Consider the following 24048-nt stretch of genomic DNA (forward strand, 5'->3'; position numbering starts at 1 on the left):
GGAGAAAATGTGAATAAAGCTGATTAAACTTTAAAACATGTTGAGAGTACTTTTTTTCCTTTTACTCCAAGTGATGCTACTGTGCTAATTTTTATATGTTCACCAGCACATCCCTGGCTATGGGTCGATCAGATGCCCACAGTGGTAGTATAAATTCCCAGGATGCTGGTCTAGGGGGCATCCACTTTTCAGTACTGAATACTGAAGTCAATATGATGTATATGGAGGTCCTTACAGAGTGTTCTCCATACTGCAGACTGACTAAAAAATGTACCCAGCTATTATGTGCTCTCTAGGGCTGACACTGATTCTTTACTTTCTATCTGCCCTACATTTTTAACACCAGTAAAATTAAAGAAAAGTGCAATGGCACACATATGTAAACACTTCGAGTTGTTTTGAAAAAGGAAGGAAGAGAAAAATATATATTTGTAGTGTAAACAACAGAACATTGAATTAGAGCTGCCCCCAGATCCTTTAAAAATGACATCAATTGTATAATTTCAGTGTTTAAGCCTAGGTCAGAAAGGCGTGCTTTAGAGGCCACCCATACCATTGACGTAGAGAGTTACAGAGCTCCTGTTTCTTCCTGCCACAAAAGTGTATTCTCCAGCATCACTTTGTCTGGTCTCACTAATAAACATCCGGTGGATTCTTCTCTCCACTACATATTGGTGTCGTTCTTGAATCTGAAAGTTGATTTCAATGCCATCTTTATACCAGTGGGCATCGACATCATCTTCATTGACCTCGAACTCAACAACAGCACGCTGTTTCTCAATGACCTGTGATCAAGACAAATGATAGGAAAATCAAGGAGCTTATTTTCATTCACTTTGCCCCTTCCTGGATTTATGCTGTTGAAGAGTATGCGACATTTGAACCTGGCTAAGTTATAAGTCATCCTCTTTGCTTTCCTTGATAGATAGATGATTGGGCATCTATACTTAATAAAAATCAGAATAAAGCCTTGTTTCAGGGAGATGGTATCATTATCATCAGAGCACTAATTTGCTCCTGGAGTAAAGAAAGAAGAGAAAAGCTGACCCCATTAGACTAATTTCTCTTCTTTATAATAAAACTTAATCCAAGTGTTGCTCAAAGGTGGCTTTGGGGCAAGTACCCTCTCTAAGACTCAAATTACTCATGTATAACACCAGTGCAACAAATGCTAGTGCTATCATCAGGAAATCCTATTGTGCAAATGAAGGGCAATTATGACCATGCCTTTTGTCTTTTAAAATAACTTTTCATAACTAAGGTGCCATGGGGAAGGACTGGTACTTGTTTTAAAAAAAAACTTTGTAAAGGTCACAGAGAACAAGGGTATCTGTTCAGTCTCCCTTCTGCTGAATCATAAAAGGGATCCTGAACAAGGGAGAAGAACACAGTGAAGGTTAAGAGAGATAAGACTAGTCTGGACCCCAAGCCTTATAGGAAGTTTCCTGAATGTCAAGACTCCCCTTTCCCCAACTACCTCTGTGCCAAGGGAGAACTTCCAAGGAAAAGCCAACTTGTCCTACATGGCAGTCTGATCACATGTGATCCTATTGGCTGCTTTAAAAACAGAATTCAAGGGAAAATCCTATTCTTGCTCCCACTGAGTGGCAAGTAGCCATTTACAAGGCAATGAAGCTTCTCCAGCTGCTTCACTACAGAATCTAACCAGCTGCTTTGGACACCCCAACACTTTAGATGAAGGAACACCATGTCTAAATTACTGTTAGTACAAGAGTTTGAAACAATAGGGATCGGCTAATTACATTCTTCAGAAGATTCTAGTTAAAGGAAAAACTATTGGTTTTCCTTCTGCCCACATACCAGACAACTGTTAACAGCTACTGGTCCTTCATCTGTTTCATGTTTAATCTTTATAGGCCCTTTTAGCAAGGAAAGGCTTTTTGAGCACTTTAAACATGAAGCACCCAGAGATTTCATATTACACACATGTATTGAGCATTCACACAGTACCTGAACCTCCCTGCGAATGCTACGGATGCGAACATCTCGTCCCTCAACAAAGAGGTTAGCAGTGGACATGTTGCCTCCAGCCACCACAGTGTACTGTCCAGCATCAGACATGCGTGTGGAAGGAATGAGGAGGCGGTGAACGTATCTCTCCTTCTGTATCTTCATTCTGAAGAATGAAATAGAATTTGTGTGTAAATATGTAGCAAGAGAAAGATGATTGGGAATTATAGGGGTCACGGGCTTTCAAAGAGACCTCAGAGACCATCTAGTCCATGCTAGGAAGGAAGGAGGGAAGGAAGGAGGAAACATTTGTTAAATACCTACTATGTACTAAGTATTTGGCACATATCATTTGATTTTCCCAAATCCAGACTATCATTATCCCTAGTATAAGTTGAGGAAACTGAGGCAGACAGAGGATTAGTGACCAGGGGAACACAACTATGAAGTGTCTGAGGCTGGATTTGAACTTAGGTCTTTCTGACTCCAAGCTTAGCACTTTGACCATTGTACCACCTAGCTGCTTTACTATTATTATTATTTCCATGAGTTACAGAAAATAATACTGTTGTCCCAGTGATATAAAAGGACTTTGAACTGTAGAATATCCCAGTCTTAGGGGAATCAAAATTCCAGTTGATCTAAATGGCAATGGAAAGATATATGGTGAATATGAGTAGGTCAAGAATGTTACCAATGGTAACTTTCACATGAGAAGCAGCGAAAAAGATGTCATCAAAGGTATGTCTGATCAGTTGGTTCAGTCAGGTGGCAAGAGGGAAAGATGACAGATTGACAGCCTGAATTATAAGGTCAGGGACTTACAGCTGAAAGGGACCTCAGAGACCACCTATTCCAACCTCCTCATTTTACAGATGAGGAGATGGAGTCAAAGAGAGTTAAGTTACTTGCCCAAGGTCACACGGGTGGTAAACATCAGAGGCAGGAGATGAATCCGGGCGTTTTGAGTTCCTTTCACTGTACTACACCATCTCCTATTTTGCATTACTGGTAACCACAGCATATTGAAATAACAAGAAGAAAGCCTCTAATGTGTTGGGAAATTCTGTGTCTGGGTATTTTATGGCACTGGATGAGAAGATGGGGAAGGAATGAACAGTGCCTTGCAAACACAGATCCATCCAAGTATAGAAAGAAAGATGGTTAGGGAATATTATCAGGGGAAGGTCACCAAGCCCAAAGGATCACCTGTCAGCAATTTGCAGTTCTTGTCCATCTTTCATCCATTGTACAGCGATGTCAGGTTCAGAAATTTCACATTCAAACATGGCTCTTTTCTTCTCAAGAACCTTAATATCCTTAATATGTTTCCTAAATTCAATGTGACGAGCTGGGAAAACACCATGGAAATATGATTAAACATTCTGCATAGTACCTTTGAAAGATGTTATGATGCTTCTCAAATATCCCAATTGTAAAAGATTACCTTCCACGTAAAGGGTAGCCGTTGATGTGGCTTTTCCAGCAACAAAAGTGTACTCAGCAGCATCCCCAAAATGGACATTCCTGATGTTCAGGGAGTGTGTGAGCTTCTTGGTTCTCATTTGGCACCTGTCAGTTGATTTAATCTCTACACCATTCTTTAACCATTTGTAAGTAATGCCTTCATAGTTCACAGTTACTTCAAAGGTAATAGTGTCCTTTTCTTCAGCATTGATATCTTTCAACATGGATGTGATCAAGATTGCTAAAAAAGGGAGAAAATTCAGTTTTTTTTGTCAGTAGGTTGTTGGTTATTTCAGAAGAATGAAAGGAAATCTTGGGGGAAACATAGCATGATTGTCTTGCAGTCTAACTAAATTCAAACAACTTTACAGTGGGATTTTAGAATACCTGTGTAGTGTTTGACAAACACGGGATTCAATAAAAAAGTGTCAAGATGATAAAAGCCACCATGTTTGGTCTGAGATGCAATAGAGTAGGTGCTCAGTAAAGGCTTGCTAACTGATCAGTTGGAGAGCAAATAGGAAGAGAATGGTAGAAAGTAGGATCTAAGATTTTTGAGTGCAGGGACTGTTTTCATTTTTGGTTTTGTCTCTCCAAAGCCTATGACAGTATAGAACAATGTCCTTGCTTAACCTGAGGTCTATGAACTTGAATTTTTTTCTTTTAATATTTTGATAAGTGTTTCTGTGTAATCCTATGTATTTTATTTTGCACATTTAAAAATATTTTTCTGAAAAGGGAAAAATCCATAAGCTTTATCATTCCAAAAGGGGCTATAACACAAAAAAGTTTAGATTCCCTGGTGTAGGTTCATCATAAATGCTTGCTGAATTGAATTGAAATGAGTCAAATCAAATTGATTGAAGTGAGAGCCTTTGAGGTGAGGACATGGTGTTTTTCTACCCTGGAAATGTGAGCTATGTGAAAATGATGGGGCCTCACATAATGGTAAGCCAAATAGGGGCACACTCCATAAATTCCTAAGCAACCATAGAAGACAATGTCAAGGAAACTGAGGGGCTACTGAACAGTGGATGCTTTCTGATCTCTATTCACTTTCCCCTCGACTTACGTGTCACTTTCAGGGTGGCACTGACTTGATCATTTCCACAGACAAACGTATATTCGGCAGAATCCTCAGTGCTTGTGTTCATGATGATTAGCTGGTGAAGCTTTCCTTGCACAACTATCTTAAACTTCTCACTCATTTCAATCTCCACACCGTTCTTCAGCCACATGGAAGGGACATTGAAATGGGACACCTCGCACTCAAAAGAGGCTGTCTTGGTTTCAGGTACCTGGATGCTTTTCATGGTCTTTGTAATGTGTAAAGCTATGAAAAGACAGAGAATGACCCAGTTATTGAAAATAAAAACTGGATCGAAACAAAGTAAAGTAAAGGGTTCCCTGGAGGAAACGGGCTGCATCAAGGAAACAAAACACTTACTCTCCACAAAGAGTTTAGCTTTGCACTCAAGTTGTCCAACCACAGCTGTGTATTCTCCAGCATCCGAGGGGGCGATATTCTGCAACATCAACTTGTGAACCTTTCGCTCAGAGACGAGCCTGTGTTTGTCACTTGGCTTAATCTCCACATTCTTGTGGAACCATTTGACAGGCACAGTGTCATGGGAAACACTCACTTCAAAGGCAACGGTGGCATTTTCCAAGGCGGTCACATCCTTTGGCTTTTTGATGATCTTGACGGCTAAGAAGCAAAGTTCAAAACAAGTCAGTGGTGGGTTTGGCTTAATGAGAAGCAATCCACAAATTGGTTTGTAAAGTGTTTCCATGCTAACTTACTTTCCACGTGAAGTCTGGCACTGGCTCCCAGCCTTCCAAGCTTAAAGCCGTAAACAGACTCGTCAACAATAGCACAGTTTTTAATTTTTAGTGTGTAAATGTTTCCTTTCACTGAGATTTCATATTTGTCATTTGACTGCAGCACAACGCCATTTTTAATCCACTGAACTCCTTTCACATCAGGGTGGGTCAGTTCAACGTTAAAAACGGCATCTTGTGTTTCTGTCACAGTCAAGTTCTTTAGTGTCTTCTTTATTTTGACAGCTGAAAGACAAAGGGATGACTGGTTTAGAAAATGAAAAGTTATCTACCTCCTCATGCAAAACGTTTGAATGAAAATATTTGGAATCTATTCTATTGTGGAACCATATTGATAAAAATAGTGACTGTCAAACATTTTGAGATTATGTAATACCCGTCTTTCAAAAGGCCCCTAGAAATTATTTATGAAATCTTTGAGTTCCTTGGATCAAAGAAATCCTTGAACATAATAAGCATGTAATATTTTACCATGTATGTAAAAAATAAACTTTGTTATCTGCACCAATATCAAGGACTGATTGAGGAGGAGGGGACATAAATAGAAGTGTTTATGAGATCACGTTGATTTAATTAACACAAAGAGAACTAGTAAGTGGGGCATCAGGATATCATACTACATACATAATGTTTCATCTTCTTGCTTCCATGTTTCCCATATGGCATTTAAACTATTACACAAGGAAAGGGAAAACCTCTACAATGTTTTGCAACAATTGTTTGCAATGATTTTGGCTATGTCAGGTATATGATTAATATACTTAAATAGACATACCCCCAAGTAGAATGTAATTAAGTACTAAATTAATACTCATTTATTCATTCAAACATTTATTAAATGCTTACCGAAATATGAGCACTATAATTGGATCTGGGCAGAGGGAGGAGACACAGAGTGTGGAGGCCTTGCGGAGCTTACCAATGGAGAAAGCACTAACAGGGATAACCATAGTGCATATTATTAAATGATAAGTGCATTTGAGAGCCACGAAACAAAGTTCTATGGAAAGTCCAAGTGGGATGGTTGTTACCAACTGGGAGTATGAGAAAATCATGGACTGGAAGGGACAATGCTACTAAAGGTATGAATCAAAATGACAAAACCACTGACCTTCAACTTTGAGTTTGGCAGATGTCTTGGAGGTGGCCACTTTGTAAGTGTATTCTGCAATATCATCTAATTTGGTGGCCACGATAATAAGTCTCCTTTTATGGTGCTCAGCTTCACTTTTGATGTTGTTACTCATTGCTAAAGGTTTGCCATCTTTGAGCCATTCGCCTTCTGAATCTGGGTTGGCGACTTCACATTCAAACACAGCTTCCTGGGATTCAGCTACGGTCTGATCAGTGAGTGGCTTGGAAATAGCACCTCCTAGGGAATGATATAAGTACAACTATAAGTTCCTCTTTTACTTTTTAATTTTTATTAATTATTTTTTTACTTTTGATTAGTTAATTTGAATTTAATAACATTTAATTTGTATTACATTTGATAAAACTTAATTTGCATTAATTAAATTACATTTTAACCTTTGATCAATTAATTTTAATCTAATAAATATTTTGAGTGCCTACTGTACAACCTAGTAAGCACTGGATAGATAAAAAATGAACAGTATGATCGGTGCCTTGCAACAACCTATAGTCTCACAGAGGAGATTAGACATGTACACAAAATTTAATAACAGGTTATCTAGAGAAGTACCAAATAAAAGCTACAAAGAATGTGCTATACCAAGAGAAGGGAAATGATTCTTGGCTAAGAGCATTAGAGAAAGCTTAATGGGAGAGATGGCATTGGAGCTGGGTCTGGAATGATGGCTGAAATATTAAAGGTGTTACTTGGGGAAAGGGATGAAGGAAAGGAGAGAGGAGTTGGGCAAATATGAACAAAGGTGGAAAAGTATGAGAAATATTTTAATATTTTTATTTTAGAAAATAAATTATTATTATCTTTTGTTTTCACATCACTTATATTTCCCAATGTCCCCTTATAACATCCCCAGGAACTATCTCTTATAACAAAAACAAGAGGGGAAAAAGAATTTAGCAAAAAAAAACTGATTAAAAAAATTGATGAATTAAAATGTAAGATATATGCAGTGGTCTATACCCATAGTCCCCTACCTCTGCAAAGATTCAGGGGGAAGTAAGGCTTGACTTTTTTTTTAAAGTAAAGCTAAGAATATTTAAGCAATGAGACATCTATCTGAGTTTATCATCCTTTATTTCCTCCCCATGCAATAAAAAATTGACAGATGGATATTGTTTGCTTTAATCATATGCATATATAGTACATTTTAAAATAAAAATAAAGATATAAAAGGAAGAAAAAAGAAAAGAAGAGAAAGAGAAGTGGAAAAAAATTTATATCAGAAATAAAGTAATACTGTCCTAGGAAGTTGAGGTGAAAGTTTTTTTATGTTAAAAACATAACATAAGTTTGTTAAATTTGCTAACCTGCTACTATAAGTTTTCCAGATGTCATATTTTCTCCTGCATAAAACGTATATTGTCCTTCATCATCTTTCATCATATTTAGGACTGTCAACTTATATTTTTTTCCATGAGCTTCAATTTTGTATTTAGAGCTAGGTTTGATCTCCTTATCCTTAAAATTCCATAAGACATCAATTCCAGCATGAGAGAGCTCCACCTCAAAGACCACATTTTGGGTCTCTGTGCAGGTCAGGTCACGAAGACCTTTGATGATTTTAATTTCTGGAGATGAAAAGTGCAATTTGCTTCATTAATATTGAAACAGGAAAGTAGGTTTTAAGTTGAATCATTTAGATGAAAGAGTTCTTACTTTCTACAGTGAGATTGCAACTGGTTTCAACTCGGCCAACCATCAACTTGTAAGGTCCTTCATCGGAAGCATGTGTTCGGTTAAGCACCAGCCGCTGCTTAGTTCCTTTGATGATTGCTTGGACACGGTCATCAGGTTTGATCTGTTCATCATTTAGGTACCATTTAACAGAAGACACATCAGGAACAGAGACTTTGCATTCCAGGACGGCCTTTGTGCCCTCGATAACATTGACATCTTTTAGAGGTGTTATTATATCCACACCTGTAAAACCACAACAAAAGTAAATGAACAGCAAGAAAGGATTTTTATCAAAACAAAACACAACACATTTTGTCAGGGCTTCTCAAATCATGTGGCCATGAAATAGAAGTAGAGACTATGCTTACTGTAAACAGAGACTCGTCCGCTAGTTGAAAGTCCTAGAGCAGGGATGGTGAAGGAATAATGTCCAGCATCTTCCTTGGTCATGTCCTCTATGAGTAACATGTGTGATTGTTTATCTATCACGATGTGGATCCGATCATTGGGCTCCACTTCCTGGCCATCTTTCATCCAGACACCTTCCACATTTTCCAAAGAAACCTTAACTTCAAGCTGAACAATGTCACCTTCACAGACTTTTTGATCGCTGAGTCCTTGGAGGATAGCTATGGGGCGGGCTGTGGAATACATCAAGGACAAAAAGAAAATTATAATCATGCCATTGATTCGAAATAAATGCCGTCACATCAGTTTGGAGTTGGTGTGGGAAGACTTACGTTTCATCTTTAGACGGCAGCTGGTCTTTTTCCCATCTACAACAAAGCTATATTCACCCTGGTCTTCCTTGGTTACATCCTTGACAGTGAGATTTTGACGACCACGGCGAGATGTAATGGTGTACTTTCCATTGGATTTGAGTTCAACATCACCATGATACCATTTGCCTTCCACATTTTCAGGGGAAATGATGCATTCTAGCTCCCCTGAAAAAGACTCCGGAACTTCGATATCCTGAAGTTCTTTCACAAACTCAACAACTGCACCTGGAGTATAAGAAAGAGAAGTAGTTTCAGACCAGAATGTTGCTGGGCAAACAGGGAGTCAGTGTGGCACAAGAGAAAAAGGACTAGACTGACTAAGAGGACTAGCTTTTACTCCTGAGTCTGTTAATGCCTGGCTGGGTGACCTTTTAGGAGTTACTTAATCTCTTTGCTCCTCAGTTTCACTGTCAATAAATGAGGTAACTAATTAATCTTGAGAGTCCTTCCAGTTTGCATATTTTGTTGAACTTATTGATTAAAATATTGAAATTTTGAGAAAAAAATTCCCAAATCATCAAATTAGTTTTCAAACCACAAAGTTGAACAGAGTTTACTTCTGTTCCTTTTCTAGCCTGCTTGTGAAGCACTTTCAGATATATTTAGAAATACAAATATAGCCTGGAGATTTGGGTTTTAGGCTTATTATACCCAATTCACAAATGAGTGCCTTAAAAAAAGGAAATCTACAACAGTTACATGAAAAGAACTTAGCAAGAAGACAAATCCTTTCTTCCCTACCTTCAACAAGAAGTTTAGCTGTTGTTTTTATGTTTTCATCTTCTGCAAGTACACAGCTGTAGTCTTCAGCATCAGACATGTCAATTGTCAGTACAGAAAGGAAATGGACCTTCCTGTCAGAGTGCATTCTATATTTGTCTCCAGAATGAACCTCCACACCATCCTTAAACCATTTCACTTTGACAAATGGTTCTGAAGTTTCACATTCAAAGGTTGCCATGGTGTCTTTTTCCTTAGCAACAACATCTTGCAGTTCCTGTGTGAAAGTGACCAACTGTTTGGCTAAAAAAGAAAAGAAATTGGAAAAGTTACATAAAAATGTATAATTTGGGTAAGAAGGAAAGAAAAGTACTGATACATATATGGTAGAGTCACAACAGAAAATAACTCTGAGTTACCTTGGACAAGCAAGAAAGCATGGCTTGAGGTTTCCCCAGCAATGTTGATGGCTTTCACCATAATGCTGGCTGAGTCCTCAGTTGTCACATCTCTTATAACCAGTTCACAAACATTGTCTTCAGGCCAATACCAGTAGATCCGGTCAGATCGCTCAATCTTGACTCCATTTTTATACCATTCACATTCAGGGTCTGGTTTCCCTACTACTCTAACCCGGAAATGGGCATCAGCTCCTTGGCCCACTGTTTGGCTTTGAATTCGTTCTAAGATTTTGGGAGCCTCCATACTTGGACTAAGTTCAATTCTTTCTGGTTTAAAGGTTGGGATTGTGATTTTGCCTTCCTCCATGAGGGCTTTCTTCTCTTCCTCAGTTAACTCTTTGGTCCAGTGGAGAAGTTCATCCTTGGTCTTCTTTAGGAGCTCTTCATAGGACTCATCTTTCTTCCGAGATTTGAGCTCCACTGCTGTGATGGCCTCATAGTATCCTTCCTCTGTTCTGCGTTTGAATTTACTTCGCAACTCTTCTGATTCTTCGGATACTTTCTCGTGGGTAATTCGTTCAGCCCTTTTCAGTTTTACCACTTCTTTGGTTTCTTTGGCATCAACAGGTCTATCGACCTTCTGTACCTCAAACTGAAGTTTTCCAGGTTCATGATACTGAATTTCAGGCTTGTGTTCAGGGGCTCGACGAAGGACAGACCGAAAGTCTTCCCTCTGTTCAATCTCCAGTTTCACCTTATGTTCAATCACTCCTTCAGGGTTTTCAGCAGTGACCTTTACTTCTCCTGTGTCATAGGACTTGCAATCTACTATGTCAAGATAATAAATGCCATCATAGCGCACTCTGAACCTTTTGCTTTTGCGGATGAGCTGTCCATTGAGGTACCAGTTCACCTTAGGCTGTGGGTAGCCTGTAACACGGCAGCGGAACCGAGCAGTTTCTCCTTCGAGTACTCTGACTGGCTCTGGAAACAAAACAATGTCAGGTTTTTGCTTCTCTTTTTGATCAGTTGTCACTCCAGCAAGTGCACCCTCATGGGCCATCCTCTCTAGTTCCTCAATTCTCTGCAACCCCTTCCTCCCTTCAGGTAACTGAGATTCTTCAACAAGACTTTTCTCATCTTTAACAATAAGGGTGGCTGATGTGTGATCAGTTCCATATTTATTACTGGCTCTGCAAGTGATAACACCACTGTCCCTGGAGTAGGCGACTCCATAGTCAAGGCTGCAATATCCAAATTCATTGATCATGCGAAGCCTGTTGGCTGCTTCCAGTGGCTTGCCGTCATGGAGCCATTCAACCACCATGGTTGGATCACCGATTGGTGTGAGTCTGCATTCAAAGTGAGCAGGTCCAAAGCGCTTGAGCCTTAAGGAGGTGAGTTTTTTCTTAAAGAATGGTTTCTGTTGTTTCTCCTTGTCATAGAGGTCCCCCTCTTCCCATTGCTCTTGACCATATCGCAAATGGAGAGGCTCCAGTTCTGGTGCTGCAATCTCCTTGGCTCGGTAAGTTCCACGTGGAATAATTAGTTTTCTTTCCGGTTCAGGTTCTGCAAAGTCAACCTCGACATTGACTTTACACCTTGTGGTGTCTCGGCCAGCCTTGTTGATAGCTGTTGCAGTATACCATGCAGAGTCATGGCTGACGGTAGAATCAATCTTTAGGAAAGCTTCTCCCTTGGTTCCTTCAATTCTGTGATACATATAAAAATGCATTAGTACAAACGGAATGGTTGTGGAAATTGTCTAATATCTTTAAAAATACTCCCCCACAAACTTACTTGATTTTTGGATATTTATGGGGTACAATGATGTCACTGTTTTTCAACCAAACAATGTCAGGGTTTGGATTGCCGGTAGCCCTGACTTTCATCTCAAGTCTGGAACCTTCCTTTACATTGACGTTTTTCAGTTTTTCCACAAACATTGGTTTCACCTGGTGTTCCACAGCTAGAATAAAAAGATCCCAGTACAGAGTGAGTGACACTGAAATATTCTTTGTAACCCCCACCCTGATCATGTGGCTCTTCTCTGTCTTCATGAACAATACCTTCAACAGTTAAAGTCATAGAGATGGATGATTTCCCTGCTCTGTTCTGGGCAACCACTGTCCATTCTCCTGAATCCTCAGGTGTGGCAGGAACAATGATCAGGGATTGTGTGCCATCTTCTTTAATTACTACTTTATGGGTATAGTCATTGACAATCTGCTGGCCTATAAAAATGGAAGGAAAATATGTGTTCAGTGATGCTTCAATTGTTAGACCATCCCATAAATTTATTTTTGAGGCTGTTATTCACTTAGTGAAATGTCATTATTACATACCATTGTGAAACCAGAGTGTCTCAGGCATAGGTCTGCCAACAACTTTTAAGTCAAATCTGGCAGTCTGTCCTTCTAAACATTTGAATGAAGTGGGTTTTAATACGAAGACAGGCTTATAAAGTCTTTCCAGTTGCGACTCATCTGTTTCTTCCAGACGACGTCCCGGAGAAATACGTGCAGGTGACATTCGGGCGGGAGACATTCGGGCGGGAGACATTCGGACAGGAGACATACGGGCAGGAGACATATAAGCAGGAGACATACGTGCAGGAGAACGGCTTAAGGAACGAGGAGAGACCGAGCTGGAAAATATAAGAGAGAAGATCACCTTAAAAGGCCTAATGGAAAATAACTCAATGTACTTTTCTTCATTTATTAGGTCTATGTTTCAGTTATCGAAAAGGCAAAAGTTCTTATAAAATTTGAACCACATTAAAGACAATGTAATACCAACTATAAAGCACTTTGAGCTTTGCAAAACACTTTATTTATATTACTTCATTTGATTCTTACAACATCTCTGTGAAGTAGGTTCTGTTATTATCCCCATTTTATAGCTGAAGAATCTGAGACTGGGAGAGGTCGAGTGACTTACACTCAACTAGTCACACAGCTAACGAGTAATTGAGGCAAGATTTGAACTCAGGTCTTCTTTAAGTCCAGCACTATACCCATTATAATACCTAATTTCTTCTATAAAATGCACCTTCTAGAAAACATCCATGGATAGTATGCCATGTTAGTGAAAAACAGTGATGATTACTGGGTCTGGAAGTAAAAACTCCTGGTTTCTACTTATGCTTTTGTTAGTGTTTCTCTCTTAGAGCAATGAACTTTGCTAACTCTACTTTATTTTCATTTCATTAGTTATAAGATTCACCAGTGACATCATTGAAAAGTACTTTAAGATCCAATCACTGGATCAGATAAATATGAAATACCCCTAAGCCTTACCGAATTCTGCTCATTGCATCTGGTGTTGGCATATAAGATGGAGCTCCAAATGGTGCAGAAGGTTCCACATAAAGTTTGCCTGAGCAAATTGCATTCCCTTTGATATTGCTGGCAAATGCTGTATAGATTCCTTCATCTTCTGGAAGAACAACAGGTAGGCGCAGACTAGCCCTGCCATCCTGAAGAAAGTCCATTTGGTATCGTTCGCCATGTTTGATGCGCTTGCCGTCTTTGTACCATGCAATCTGTAAAGAAAAACATCCGTGAACACAATCCATTGAAAACTGTTGTATCTCAACCAACCTGTACTGAATCTTTATGCTACACAGCATGTTACCTTGGGTAATGGATATCCAGACATTTTGCAATGGAAAGTAGCGCTCATTCCCTCAACTACTCTATAATTCTTTATTCTTTGGTCAAATCCTGCTTCAATAGTTTCAGACTCAGCAATGTCAACTGACATCTTTTCTTCACCATCTTCTTCAAGAAGTTCTTCTAATGTAGTCTTTATAATTCTGTATTCAATTTCTTTAATAAGTCTCTCTTCAAAGGAAGAAATATGGAATTCCTGCACAGAAATAAGTGATAGTTGTATTTTTAAAGAAAGATTTCCAATGCATAACTTTCTATGTTCTATAATCTAAGACTTCCAAGAATGACTGTATTTTCTCATATGTCTCCCCTTAAATAGGAGGATCTATTTTGCTTCATTTAGAAAAGATCAGCAAAGAAGGTTTCCCACTATAATTTCATTGCTTTGTTCTTTAGTTAATGGGGATGATCTGTCCTTGAGAAATGTCATAAAATTAAGGAATTCTGTTGCAAATGAATTTGAAAATGTCTTGTTTCACCATAATAAACTCTAAAGTCCCCTTCCATTCTCTTCCCCATTTAAGATTTAAAAATCTCACAAACAGAAGAGAAATGATAGGAGCAAAATATGAAAGAGAGATGAGTATCATTCTCCTTACCTGGTCCTCTACAAAAGATCTGACTAGAACTGTATCTTTAGCCATTTTCTTCCTAATCAAGGCTTGTTCTTTTTCATATTCTTTTTCATACTCAGGGTAGGGGGACCCAGGTGCCATCTCCCCGACTTTGGGCTCTTGAACAAATGCAGTCTGGTAAAGCATTTCATGCTGTGACTTCATCAGCAGCTCATAATCAGCTAGGAGGTAATGACATGAGTTAATTGCTTCCTTATTAGACAATAAGCATGCTATGACTAATCAAGGGAAGGGTTTGGCCAATATAGATACCCCTATTTAGGCAAATTCAATATATTAAAATCCATATTTCCTAGAAGATTAGACTCAATCCAAGAAGCATTTCTTAAGTATTTACTTTGTGCAGTGCACTGGGAACTGGAAACAAAAATGAAACCGTTCCTGCTGTCAAAGAACTTACATGCACTAGGGGAACACAACATGAAAGAAGCAAATAAAAAGTACGAATTAACTTCTGAGTTGGAGGTAGAGCACTAACTGGGGATATCAGGGAAGGCCTCATGTAGTAGGTGGCACCTGATTTGAGTCTTGAATAGAGATGGGGTTGAGAAGGGAGGGTATTTCAGGCATGGAGGACATCCTACTCAAAGGCACAGAGGTAGAAGGGAAAGAAGAAAAGAAGAAAGGAAGAAAGGAAGGAAGGAAGGAAGGAGTAAAGGAAGGAATACAGGGAAGGGGGAAGGAAGGAAGGTAAGAAAGAAGGAGGAAGAAAGGAAGGAAGGAGGAAAGGAAGGTAGACAGGGAGGAAGAATGGAGGGAAGGAGGGAAAGAAAGAGGAAAGGGAGGAAAGGATGGAGGGAGGAAGGAAAGAAGGAAGGAAAGAGGAGAGAAAGAATAAAAGAAGAAATGAAAGGGAAGGAAGGGGAAGAAGGAAGGAATGAGGAAAAGATAGAGGAAAGGAAGGAGGGAAGCAGCAAGGGAAGAAGAAAAAGAACATTTATTAAGTGCCTACTATGTGTCAGGCACTATTTTAAACACTTTACAAATATTATGTCATTTGATCCTCACAACAATCCTGGGAGGTATGTGCTATTATTATTCCCATTTAAAGGTTAAGGATACTGAGGCAGACAGAAGTTAGGTGATTTGCCTGGATTACACAGCTCCTAAGTATCTGATGGTTGCCCCCAGGACCAGCACCCTATCCAATGTGCCTCCTCACTGTCCATGGAATATCAGATGTGGGAAAGAGCAAGAAGGAGAATTTGATTGGAACATAGAGTCCATAGAGTGCATGGAAAGATAATCTGGGGAAGAATCATAATGGGCTTTATAAGCCAAAGAGAGAAATTGGTATTTTAGCCCAGGGGGCAATAAGGTACCACTGAAATTCTTTGATCCTGGGAGTAGCATGGTCAGACCTATTATTGAGGAAGCTCAATTTGCCTGCTATGTGGAAGGTGGATTGAAGAGGGGAGAACTGGAGGCAATGATACTAATTAGGAGGTTATGGCAACAATCTAGGAAAGAGGCAACAAGAGCCTGACCTAGTATCACGGTATATGGGAGCTCCAGTCTACTGACCCTGGAGTCAGAGGTTCAAATCCTGCCTCTGATGGTTACCATCAAGACATTGAACAAGTCATTTCAACCTCCTTGGATTTCAGGTTCCTCAGCTGTAAGAAATCAGTTCTAACTTTAGCGCTTGGACATACTCACACTGAGGTCATGGTCATGGAAGAGGAGAGAAGGATGGGCTCCCAAGATGAGAATGGAGAATTGACAAGATTTTGTAATCCGATGGATACAAAGTGTGAGGGAAAGTGAAGAGTTAAGAATGACTCACAGATGAATATTTGGGATATCCAAAAAAGAGTTTATTTTAGAAAAAAGGTCACTGTGAGTTAATATATAAAATGATATATCAATGTTACATTTACACTAAACTTTTCTAAAACACATCTCTGTGTTAAATAAGGTAAAATAGTATGATAACCAAAGATATATTTAGCTGAGGTAGGAGGGAAAGAGCAAGGTTGTCTACTTTGACGTATTCTTTAAGAATATGACCTTCTTTATTTAATAAAACTTTATTTCAAACTCCTTATTGAACATTCTGTATGGGAAGGGAAATATATAAGGAGGTGGCAAATTCAGGACTCTTAAATTTTCTCCATATTCTGTTCATATTTACGGGATGTGTCTTTGCAGAGCTCTGAAGAGTTCACTTATTAACACTACTGTAATTGATGCATGGATATTCAGGATGGACAAAAGTGTTCTGGCGCCCTAGCCATTAACCTCATCTAGCCAATAATTTGGATATCGCAGCTTTAAATCAAATCCTTTCTTACTGATGAGAGCTCTAAGCCTGAATAAGTATATGACCATTAGCAATTTTACAGAAGAGGAATGTTATCATCCAATATCCTTTTAAGACCCTCAGCCTACAGAGAGATGGTGTTAGTAGTAATGATACCTTTTTTTTTCCTGGAGTTTCAAGTGTTGTCACATAAATTACCTCATTTATTTTTTCAACATCCTAGTCCTTCTTGTTCTTTTTTGCTTTTACCGCTTACCTTTTTCCCTCCCATATCCCTCTTTGTTCTTCTCTACTCTTCATTTTCCTCATCATTATCCCCTTTCTAATCAAAATTGCCTGTTCTTCCCTCACTCCGGCTGCTTCATTCTTACAGAACTCATTATTTCTGACCACCAACTCTTGATATCTCCACATTCTTTCTCTCCATCATCCTGACTCTGGCTCCAATTACAGTCCTACCAAACTTGGGTCTTATGATCAAACAATCGAATAATTCCCCCATAGAACTCCAGAATCCCTTGCTTACTTTGCCATTCCTTTCCTAGGGCATTTGAGAGTATTTCTCTAATTAGGGATGCTTGAATCAAAGATAGAAATACCCCTCCTCAGGCTGTTTCCATATTTATGTGTTCCATAACTATATTTATTTCAATATTATAGAATCTAAGAACTGTAAGGGACCTAGGAGTGCTCATGGCCAATTGCAAGAGCCATGCAATCTCCCTCCTTGAAAAACTGCAGTGCCAGGGATTTCACTTGGGCTAGCCATTTCATTTTGTAGATATCTCTAATTGTTAGGAAGCAATTCTCTTACTCATTAACTAATATGCCAACATTTTGTATGGGTACATTCATCGAAGGAAATGATGGCATCTCTAACTTTTTTGGCTGCCACAAATATTGTATTATTGGGCAGCAGGGGGAGTCAAGTCTATGTGCTATGTGCTAGCTAGAATACACTTATCTGTGTGTCTTATCCTGCCACTAGACTTTATAAGCTCCATGAGAGCAGGAACTCTGTTTTCTCTAAACTATGTATCTTATCTGGAATTTAGCACAGTGCTCTCTGCACATTAGAAACTTTTAAGGAGTATTTGGTGATGTTATTAGTACGTGACAGACCATGGACTAGCAAGCAGGTCCCCTGATTCCCAGACCAACATCCTTTTAACAAGTGGGCACAACTTACATTTCACTACGTGTTACTCTGTATGTCATACGTCTATGCCCCAGAAACAATACAAGTGAACATTTACCTTCTTCTAATAAGGAGGCCGATGCGGAAGTTTCCCCATGCTTATTACGAATAACGATAGTGTATTCACCAGCATCATCAGCAAAAGTCATGGAAATCACCAGCCTGCATTCACCAGTTTGCTTGTTGTAACTTACTTTGTACCTTTAATGATAAATTTTGAAAGAAAACACATAATTATAATTCTATACGAAAAGGCATTGTTTTGTTGTTGTTTAGTCATTTCAGTTGTGTCCAACTCTTTGTGACCCCATCTGGGGTTTTCTTGGCAAAGATACTGGAGTGCTTTGCCATTTTCTTCTCCAGCTCATTTTACAGAGGAAACTGAGGCAGACAGGGTTAAGTGACTTGCCCAGGTTCACAAAGCTAGTAAGTGTCTAAGGCTGCATTTGAACTCAGGTCTTCCTGACTCCAAGTCCAGCGCTCTATCCATTGAGCCACCTAGCTGCTTCAAGTGCACTGCATTTATTCCTGAAAAGATGGCACATAAACTGGAAAAAACTAAAGTTTCTATAGCAGAGGTATAAAATGAAAATATTTAAGCTTTATAATTGTGGAATATAGTCAAATAAAGTTGAACATGGAGGAAAAACAAATGGATATTAGCAATAAAGAGCAAATGAGATGTAATTTCCATTTGAAGAGAATGCTCTTTAACATATCTTTTCTAAAAACAGAACAAAATAAAATAGAAACAAGATTGTAGGATTACGATGTTTCCACGGCAAGGCTACCAGTTGATGATGTCATGTTCTAAGCACAGTACATTTTCCTTCATTTCTTAAGGTTCTGTATGTGGATTTAAGCCAAAGCTAGGGGAAAATCTTTCTCGTATCCACATTTGATACATCTTTTTAAAAAAAAATTTCCCACAAAGCTTTGTTCAAAAATATAAAAACACTACAGGACAAATAAAATGTGACAGGTGACCTGGAGAGAAAACTGAATGAGCTAGAGCTAATCCCAGGCTCTAGTGGATAAGTAGATTGTATTTTTTTCTGCATGCATCATTTACATATCATAAAAACAACCCAGGGAACGATAATTTAGTCATCTAAGTACCTGTATCCAGTGGTGAGAGGAACACCTGCTTTTTTCCAGTACACATGGGGTTTTGGGTTGCCGCCAATCACGCACTCAAAAACAATGCTCCCACCTTCAACTAATTTCTGTACTGTTGGTTTTGTGATAAAGAAAGGAGCAGCAGGTTCTCCAGGAGCAGCTTGTTCCTCTGGGATACTAGTCTCCATTACCACATCTTTTGACTCCACAAAGCTGAAAAGACAAGTCCTACCAGGTTAGTGTCTTCGTTACCATCATGAAAAAGGAAGGCAGTGGGGAAGTCAAATTCATGCATAAGCTGAGTTTCTAAATTTTTTTTTGGCCTCGGTACCCCTTGGCATTCAGTAAATCTCCCTATACCCCCTGTTAAACATGAAAGGAAATGAATTTTATAATTTACCATGCTCAGGACTTTCAGTGAGCCTTCCTATGCCTGCTACTCAATATGAACGGAAATAAATTCTAGATTTTGTCATGCATATGTGCATAAGGAAGAAAATCAAATGATTAATTTTCAATAATACAGTTGTTTCTGAAATATTCCTAGAACCTCCTTGGTAGATTTCTCTTGCACCTCAGGGTAACACAAAACCTGGGTTGGGAACCCCTGCATTAATTTTATTAATGAAAAGACTTTTACCGTTTTGCTTCTGTGGTTATTTTCTCAGTAACAGCAGTTGTTTCTCTGCTTTCAAACTCCTCTGAAACTGTAAGAAAAATAGAAATTCAATATTGAAGATGAGAAAGTTTGTTGAATTCGTTGATGTCATCTGTCTTGCTCTGGTCCAGTGTTTTAGGTCACACTCCAGCCTTGAATAGGGCCCCCAGATTCTAAAGGTCATAGCAAGGTCATAGTAGGAAGTGCCTCTGTCTTTGAAATAACCAGGAGAAAAGATACAGAAACCTTCTAATGGAAAAGAGTGACTGATAAGAGGAAGAAAGTGTATTGAGTGGGTGAAAAGGACATTCCTGACAGGTGGTTGGTTTGGGTTTGGTTTTTGTTTTTTAAATAAGGATACTTGCCCTGCACTGCTAAATAGCATGAAGTACTGACAGTTCCAGCCTCATTGACAGCGGTACAGGTAAATCTGCCACTGTCTTCTGCAAAGGCTTCCCGAATCATCAGCCGAGCAATTCCAGACTGGAAAGTAATCTGGAAATCAATGGAACTTTCGATTTGATAATCTTCTCTGTACCACATCACAGTCGGGGACGGGTGGCCAGAGATATGGCATTCCAAAGTGACAGATTCACCTTCTATGACTGTCACATTCTTTAGGCCCTAGAGAGCAAATCATAGAACATGATTATTAACATCCTCATTATCATCATTAATTAACCACACCATATGCAAATGAACTTGGGAATTTGAAATGGCAGCTCTAGGTCCATGAGAAATTAGAGTCCATTGGACTCCAGAAGTATCAGCATCAAGATACATTTTACGATTGGAATAAATCTAACTTAAGGGGGCCCTCGTGAATGAGGATTTCTAAATTCCTACCCTAATGGGTAGAATGGTGCCCGATACAGATTTTATTCAGAGATGATAGAATCTAGAGTCCCAGGGGTGGGGAATCCTGTGGCCTTGAGGCCACATATGGTCCTCTAGGTCTTCAAGTGTGGCCCTTTGACTGAATTTAAACTTCACAGAACAAATCCCCCCAACAAAAGGATTTGTTCTGTAAAACTTGGACTCAGGCAAAAGGCCACACCCAAGGACCCAGAAGGCCACAGGTTCCCTACCCCTGACTGACCTAGAAGGGATCTCAGACACCATCTAGTCTCACTCTCATTTTTTGCTGAAGAAAACAAGACCAAATTAGGTTAAGTGACTTTTCCAAGGTCATACATACAGTTAAATATCAAAGGCAGGATTTGAACCCTGGACCTCTGACTTTTTTCTACTTTTTTTCTCCTACTTTCCCAGCTGCCTCTCTAAGAAGTAGTGGAACCGCAAATTGAACCCAGGTTTCTAGTGGACTTAAGTGATGGTTTTCACTAAAGACATATATTACTGTAGTCATTTGCCACCTAGAATTTCTCTTTTACTCCTTCAATGGTAGTAGTATTGTCTGGAAGCTCTTCTTTGCATGTGAACCTACTGACATCATTAAGGCATTTCATCAGTCAACCACTTAGCATTTATTAAACCCTACTATTCACTGAGAACCACACTAGAGGATGAGGATACAAAATACAAAGACTTAAATGATCCCCATTCTCAAAGCTTACAAAGCCTTGGAAACAGAGGCACATAGAGCACACCCAAATGTGACTTAAACATCTACAGTCTCCTAAAAGTTTCAATTTTTACTCACTGAGACTAATGTTGGTGGAGTTACAGGAACTTCTGCTGGTGCAGGTACTCTAGCTGTCTCTGTAACCTAAGATATTAAAAGAGATGTTACAAAATGCACAGGGATTTAAGGGTTATAGCAGATGCTAATTCCTCTGTTCAATGGGGACAAGGGGGGGTACTTCACAAACCCTCATTCAAGAAAAAATAAGCCATTGCTAAGGGAAAAGGATTGGATGAATGTAATGTGAGCCAAGTGAGATCTTTCACAGAAAAATTCTATTTATTTTTGTCCAAATCTGTGACTTCTAGCATATCATAAAGGTCACCACTGAGACAAGGTTAACTTGGCTGGAATGACAGCCTTAGAGTTTTCTAGGGGTACTGAGAAGGTAGGACTTGTCCATGGTCACACTGCTAGAAAAAAAACAAAAACTTGAACCTAGAAATTCTGATTTCCAAGATGCCCCTCTACATATATATATAATTTAAAATATATAACATACAATTTATAATAACATATAATTTCAAACATAATAATGATGGCCCACACCATTGATAGAGCACTTCCTTCGCAACTTGTGAATCCAATATTTCCAGAATTATCATCCTCATTTTACAGATGAGAACACTATAGATCAGAGGGGCTAATTGGTTTTCCCAGGATCATAAAGCTATTGATCCCATTGGTTGAACCAGGCTTCGAACTCAGTCTTCTGACCTTAAGAATAATTGCCATTTTCACTATAGAACATGTCTCCCAATGCATGGAGAACTTATGATGAGATAAACTTGGTGACACTGAAACACTGACCTTTGTTTCCCGTCCTTTAAGTACTTCATAACGCTCTTCACGGACGGTCCCACCAGTGATGCTCACCCCCACCTCCTTCTTCACTTCAATTCCAGCCTGACTTTTGTATGTCTCAGTTGTGTCAGCAAAGGGAAATTGTGGTGAGGGGGTGGGCTCCTTCCTGACTCTAGTATCAACTGGCTTGACAGTAGGAGCCTTCACTGGCTTGGTAATCTTCTGAACAGAAGTGGTTGACAATTCTTTTTGTAGCGTAGCAATAGCACTCCCTGCTATTGATACCTGAAGGTGAACCAAAGAGATGTCACCTTACTGTCAGCCAACGTCACCTTTCAAAGATAAGCTTTGTAATTTTTTCCCTAGTAGCACCAGGTTAAGAATGACTTACAATTTTATCAACATGGGGAACTTCCGCAATCAAATTATAGAAACAACCAGTCTATGCCTTTGAACAGGGGCAGACTTGAACAGGTGTGTTACATGCTTTTGTACAGCTATGGGTTAAATATTCTTAACTCACAGATACAAAAATGGGGCAGGGAGGGGGCAGATGTGGCTCTTGGGCCATTGTTTGCAGATCCTTGCTTTAGAAGATATGTCCTACGGAGCTGGTGAGCTTGAGGAGATTAAATGTTTCACCCAAGGTCACAACATTTCAGAGACTTAGAAAGTGAAGCTAGGTCTTCCTAATTGCAGTTCCATCACTGTCCACTAGGTGGACTCTTAATAGTCTTAGTGATAGGATATTATTTATATGGCCTGGCTTTTTTTTTCTTTTCTTTTTTTTTTTTTGTCAACCAAAATGCTTAGACATTTTCTCATCATCAGTGCTACATCGGTAGCCAAGTCAGTAATAATAGTGCTTTACATTTGTAGGTCATGGTAAAACTGACAAAGCATGTTTGTGGCTATGTTGTCTCATTTCATATTCCCGACAATCCTGCAGGGTAGAGGCAAGTATAATTTTGCAAGTGTTATAATCTACAAGTTAATGATAAGGAGACCGAGGATCAGAGAACAATAAATAATAGGACTGACACTTGAACCCAGAAATATCTGACCCCCAACTCCAGCATCCATTCTTCTACACCTCCCTTTTAGAAAGGTCAGTACTTTCTAGACTCTAAAATGGTATTTTCTGAAAAACTTTCTTGTTGAATTAAATTAAGAAAATCTTTATTTTATTGCTCTTATTTTAAATGGACTCATATCAGCTAAGTCTTCTTTGCAAATTATCACTTAATCATCTTGATAAATACCACATTTTAACATGCCACAGTATGAAATTCAGAACCAGGAAGTTATTAAACCCACAGATATATTTCGAATAAGGTCTTTTGGAAGAACACATTCTGATGGAAACCATAAATCTAAGTTGTATGAAGATAAAAATGGAGGTATTTAGAAAAGTATTTTTACAACCACTCTATTGTTTGGATTATTACTGACAAGGTGTTTTACTAGTCCCACCAGTGAATTAGATGCCATACAAAAAAGAAATAACATATGTTTAACCATTCTTGTAAAATACAGTAGACTGAAATACTATGTCTATGAATTTTTCTTTGGAAAGTGCAGAATTTCTTCCAAGTTTCTAGGTTCATAGAAACATCCTGAGCAGAAATAGTGCAAAGCTCCAATTAATCAAATCATACCCCAGAGAAAGAATGTGGGTCCTTTAGATCTTCAAATGTCAATCATTTGGATATTTGGCTGATTTGGGTGAAAATAAGTCATTTGAGCTATTCTGTTTGGGCTACTGCTTTAATGCTCTACTTTGTACGACCTTGAAGATGCATTAATGAAATGACACAGAATAATGGGGCTTGAAGGGTTTTTCAAAGATTATTGTCTGTCCCCTCTACCTTGAAAGTGCCACATGTGTAAGTTAATTACTAATCATTTTTTCACAGGAAGAGGAAAAATACAAAGTAAAAAATTGCTAACATTTATATAATGTGTTGGAAAGCGTCTTACACATGTTATTTCCTTACTCTATGAAGTGGGCAAGGCATCCTAATTTACAGATGAAGAAC

The 24048-nt window shown here is 38.9% G+C and overlaps 1 protein-coding gene across 1 annotated transcript in view; it reads right to left on the reverse strand.

The window, feature by feature from the left end:
* The window catches only part of TTN (titin), a 327155-nt gene that overhangs the window by 268307 nt on the left and 34800 nt on the right, over nucleotides 1–24048 (reverse strand). Inside the window, exons 16-41 of the mRNA XM_036744026.1 lie at nucleotides 22016–22294; nucleotides 21224–21289; nucleotides 19926–20184; nucleotides 19543–19609; nucleotides 18903–19115; nucleotides 17842–17984; nucleotides 14287–14483; nucleotides 13650–13883; nucleotides 13313–13557; nucleotides 12359–12660; nucleotides 12083–12247; nucleotides 11814–11982; nucleotides 10032–11725; nucleotides 9634–9915; nucleotides 8851–9117; nucleotides 8479–8751; nucleotides 8090–8353; nucleotides 7741–8001; nucleotides 6392–6652; nucleotides 5242–5505; nucleotides 4886–5146; nucleotides 4511–4771; nucleotides 3419–3679; nucleotides 3181–3322; nucleotides 1972–2137; nucleotides 554–785 (exon numbers count right to left, since the gene is read on the reverse strand). Coding sequence (XP_036599921.1) covers nucleotides 554–785; nucleotides 1972–2137; nucleotides 3181–3322; nucleotides 3419–3679; nucleotides 4511–4771; nucleotides 4886–5146; nucleotides 5242–5505; nucleotides 6392–6652; nucleotides 7741–8001; nucleotides 8090–8353; nucleotides 8479–8751; nucleotides 8851–9117; nucleotides 9634–9915; nucleotides 10032–11725; nucleotides 11814–11982; nucleotides 12083–12247; nucleotides 12359–12660; nucleotides 13313–13557; nucleotides 13650–13883; nucleotides 14287–14483; nucleotides 17842–17984; nucleotides 18903–19115; nucleotides 19543–19609; nucleotides 19926–20184; nucleotides 21224–21289; nucleotides 22016–22294 — 7228 coding nt within the window. The remainder of the gene's footprint in view (nucleotides 1–553; nucleotides 786–1971; nucleotides 2138–3180; nucleotides 3323–3418; nucleotides 3680–4510; nucleotides 4772–4885; nucleotides 5147–5241; nucleotides 5506–6391; nucleotides 6653–7740; nucleotides 8002–8089; nucleotides 8354–8478; nucleotides 8752–8850; nucleotides 9118–9633; nucleotides 9916–10031; nucleotides 11726–11813; nucleotides 11983–12082; nucleotides 12248–12358; nucleotides 12661–13312; nucleotides 13558–13649; nucleotides 13884–14286; nucleotides 14484–17841; nucleotides 17985–18902; nucleotides 19116–19542; nucleotides 19610–19925; nucleotides 20185–21223; nucleotides 21290–22015; nucleotides 22295–24048) is intronic.

This window comes from Trichosurus vulpecula, chromosome 2 (genome assembly GCF_011100635.1).
Source record: "Trichosurus vulpecula isolate mTriVul1 chromosome 2, mTriVul1.pri, whole genome shotgun sequence".
Classification (NCBI taxonomy): domain Eukaryota; kingdom Metazoa; phylum Chordata; class Mammalia; order Diprotodontia; family Phalangeridae; genus Trichosurus; species Trichosurus vulpecula.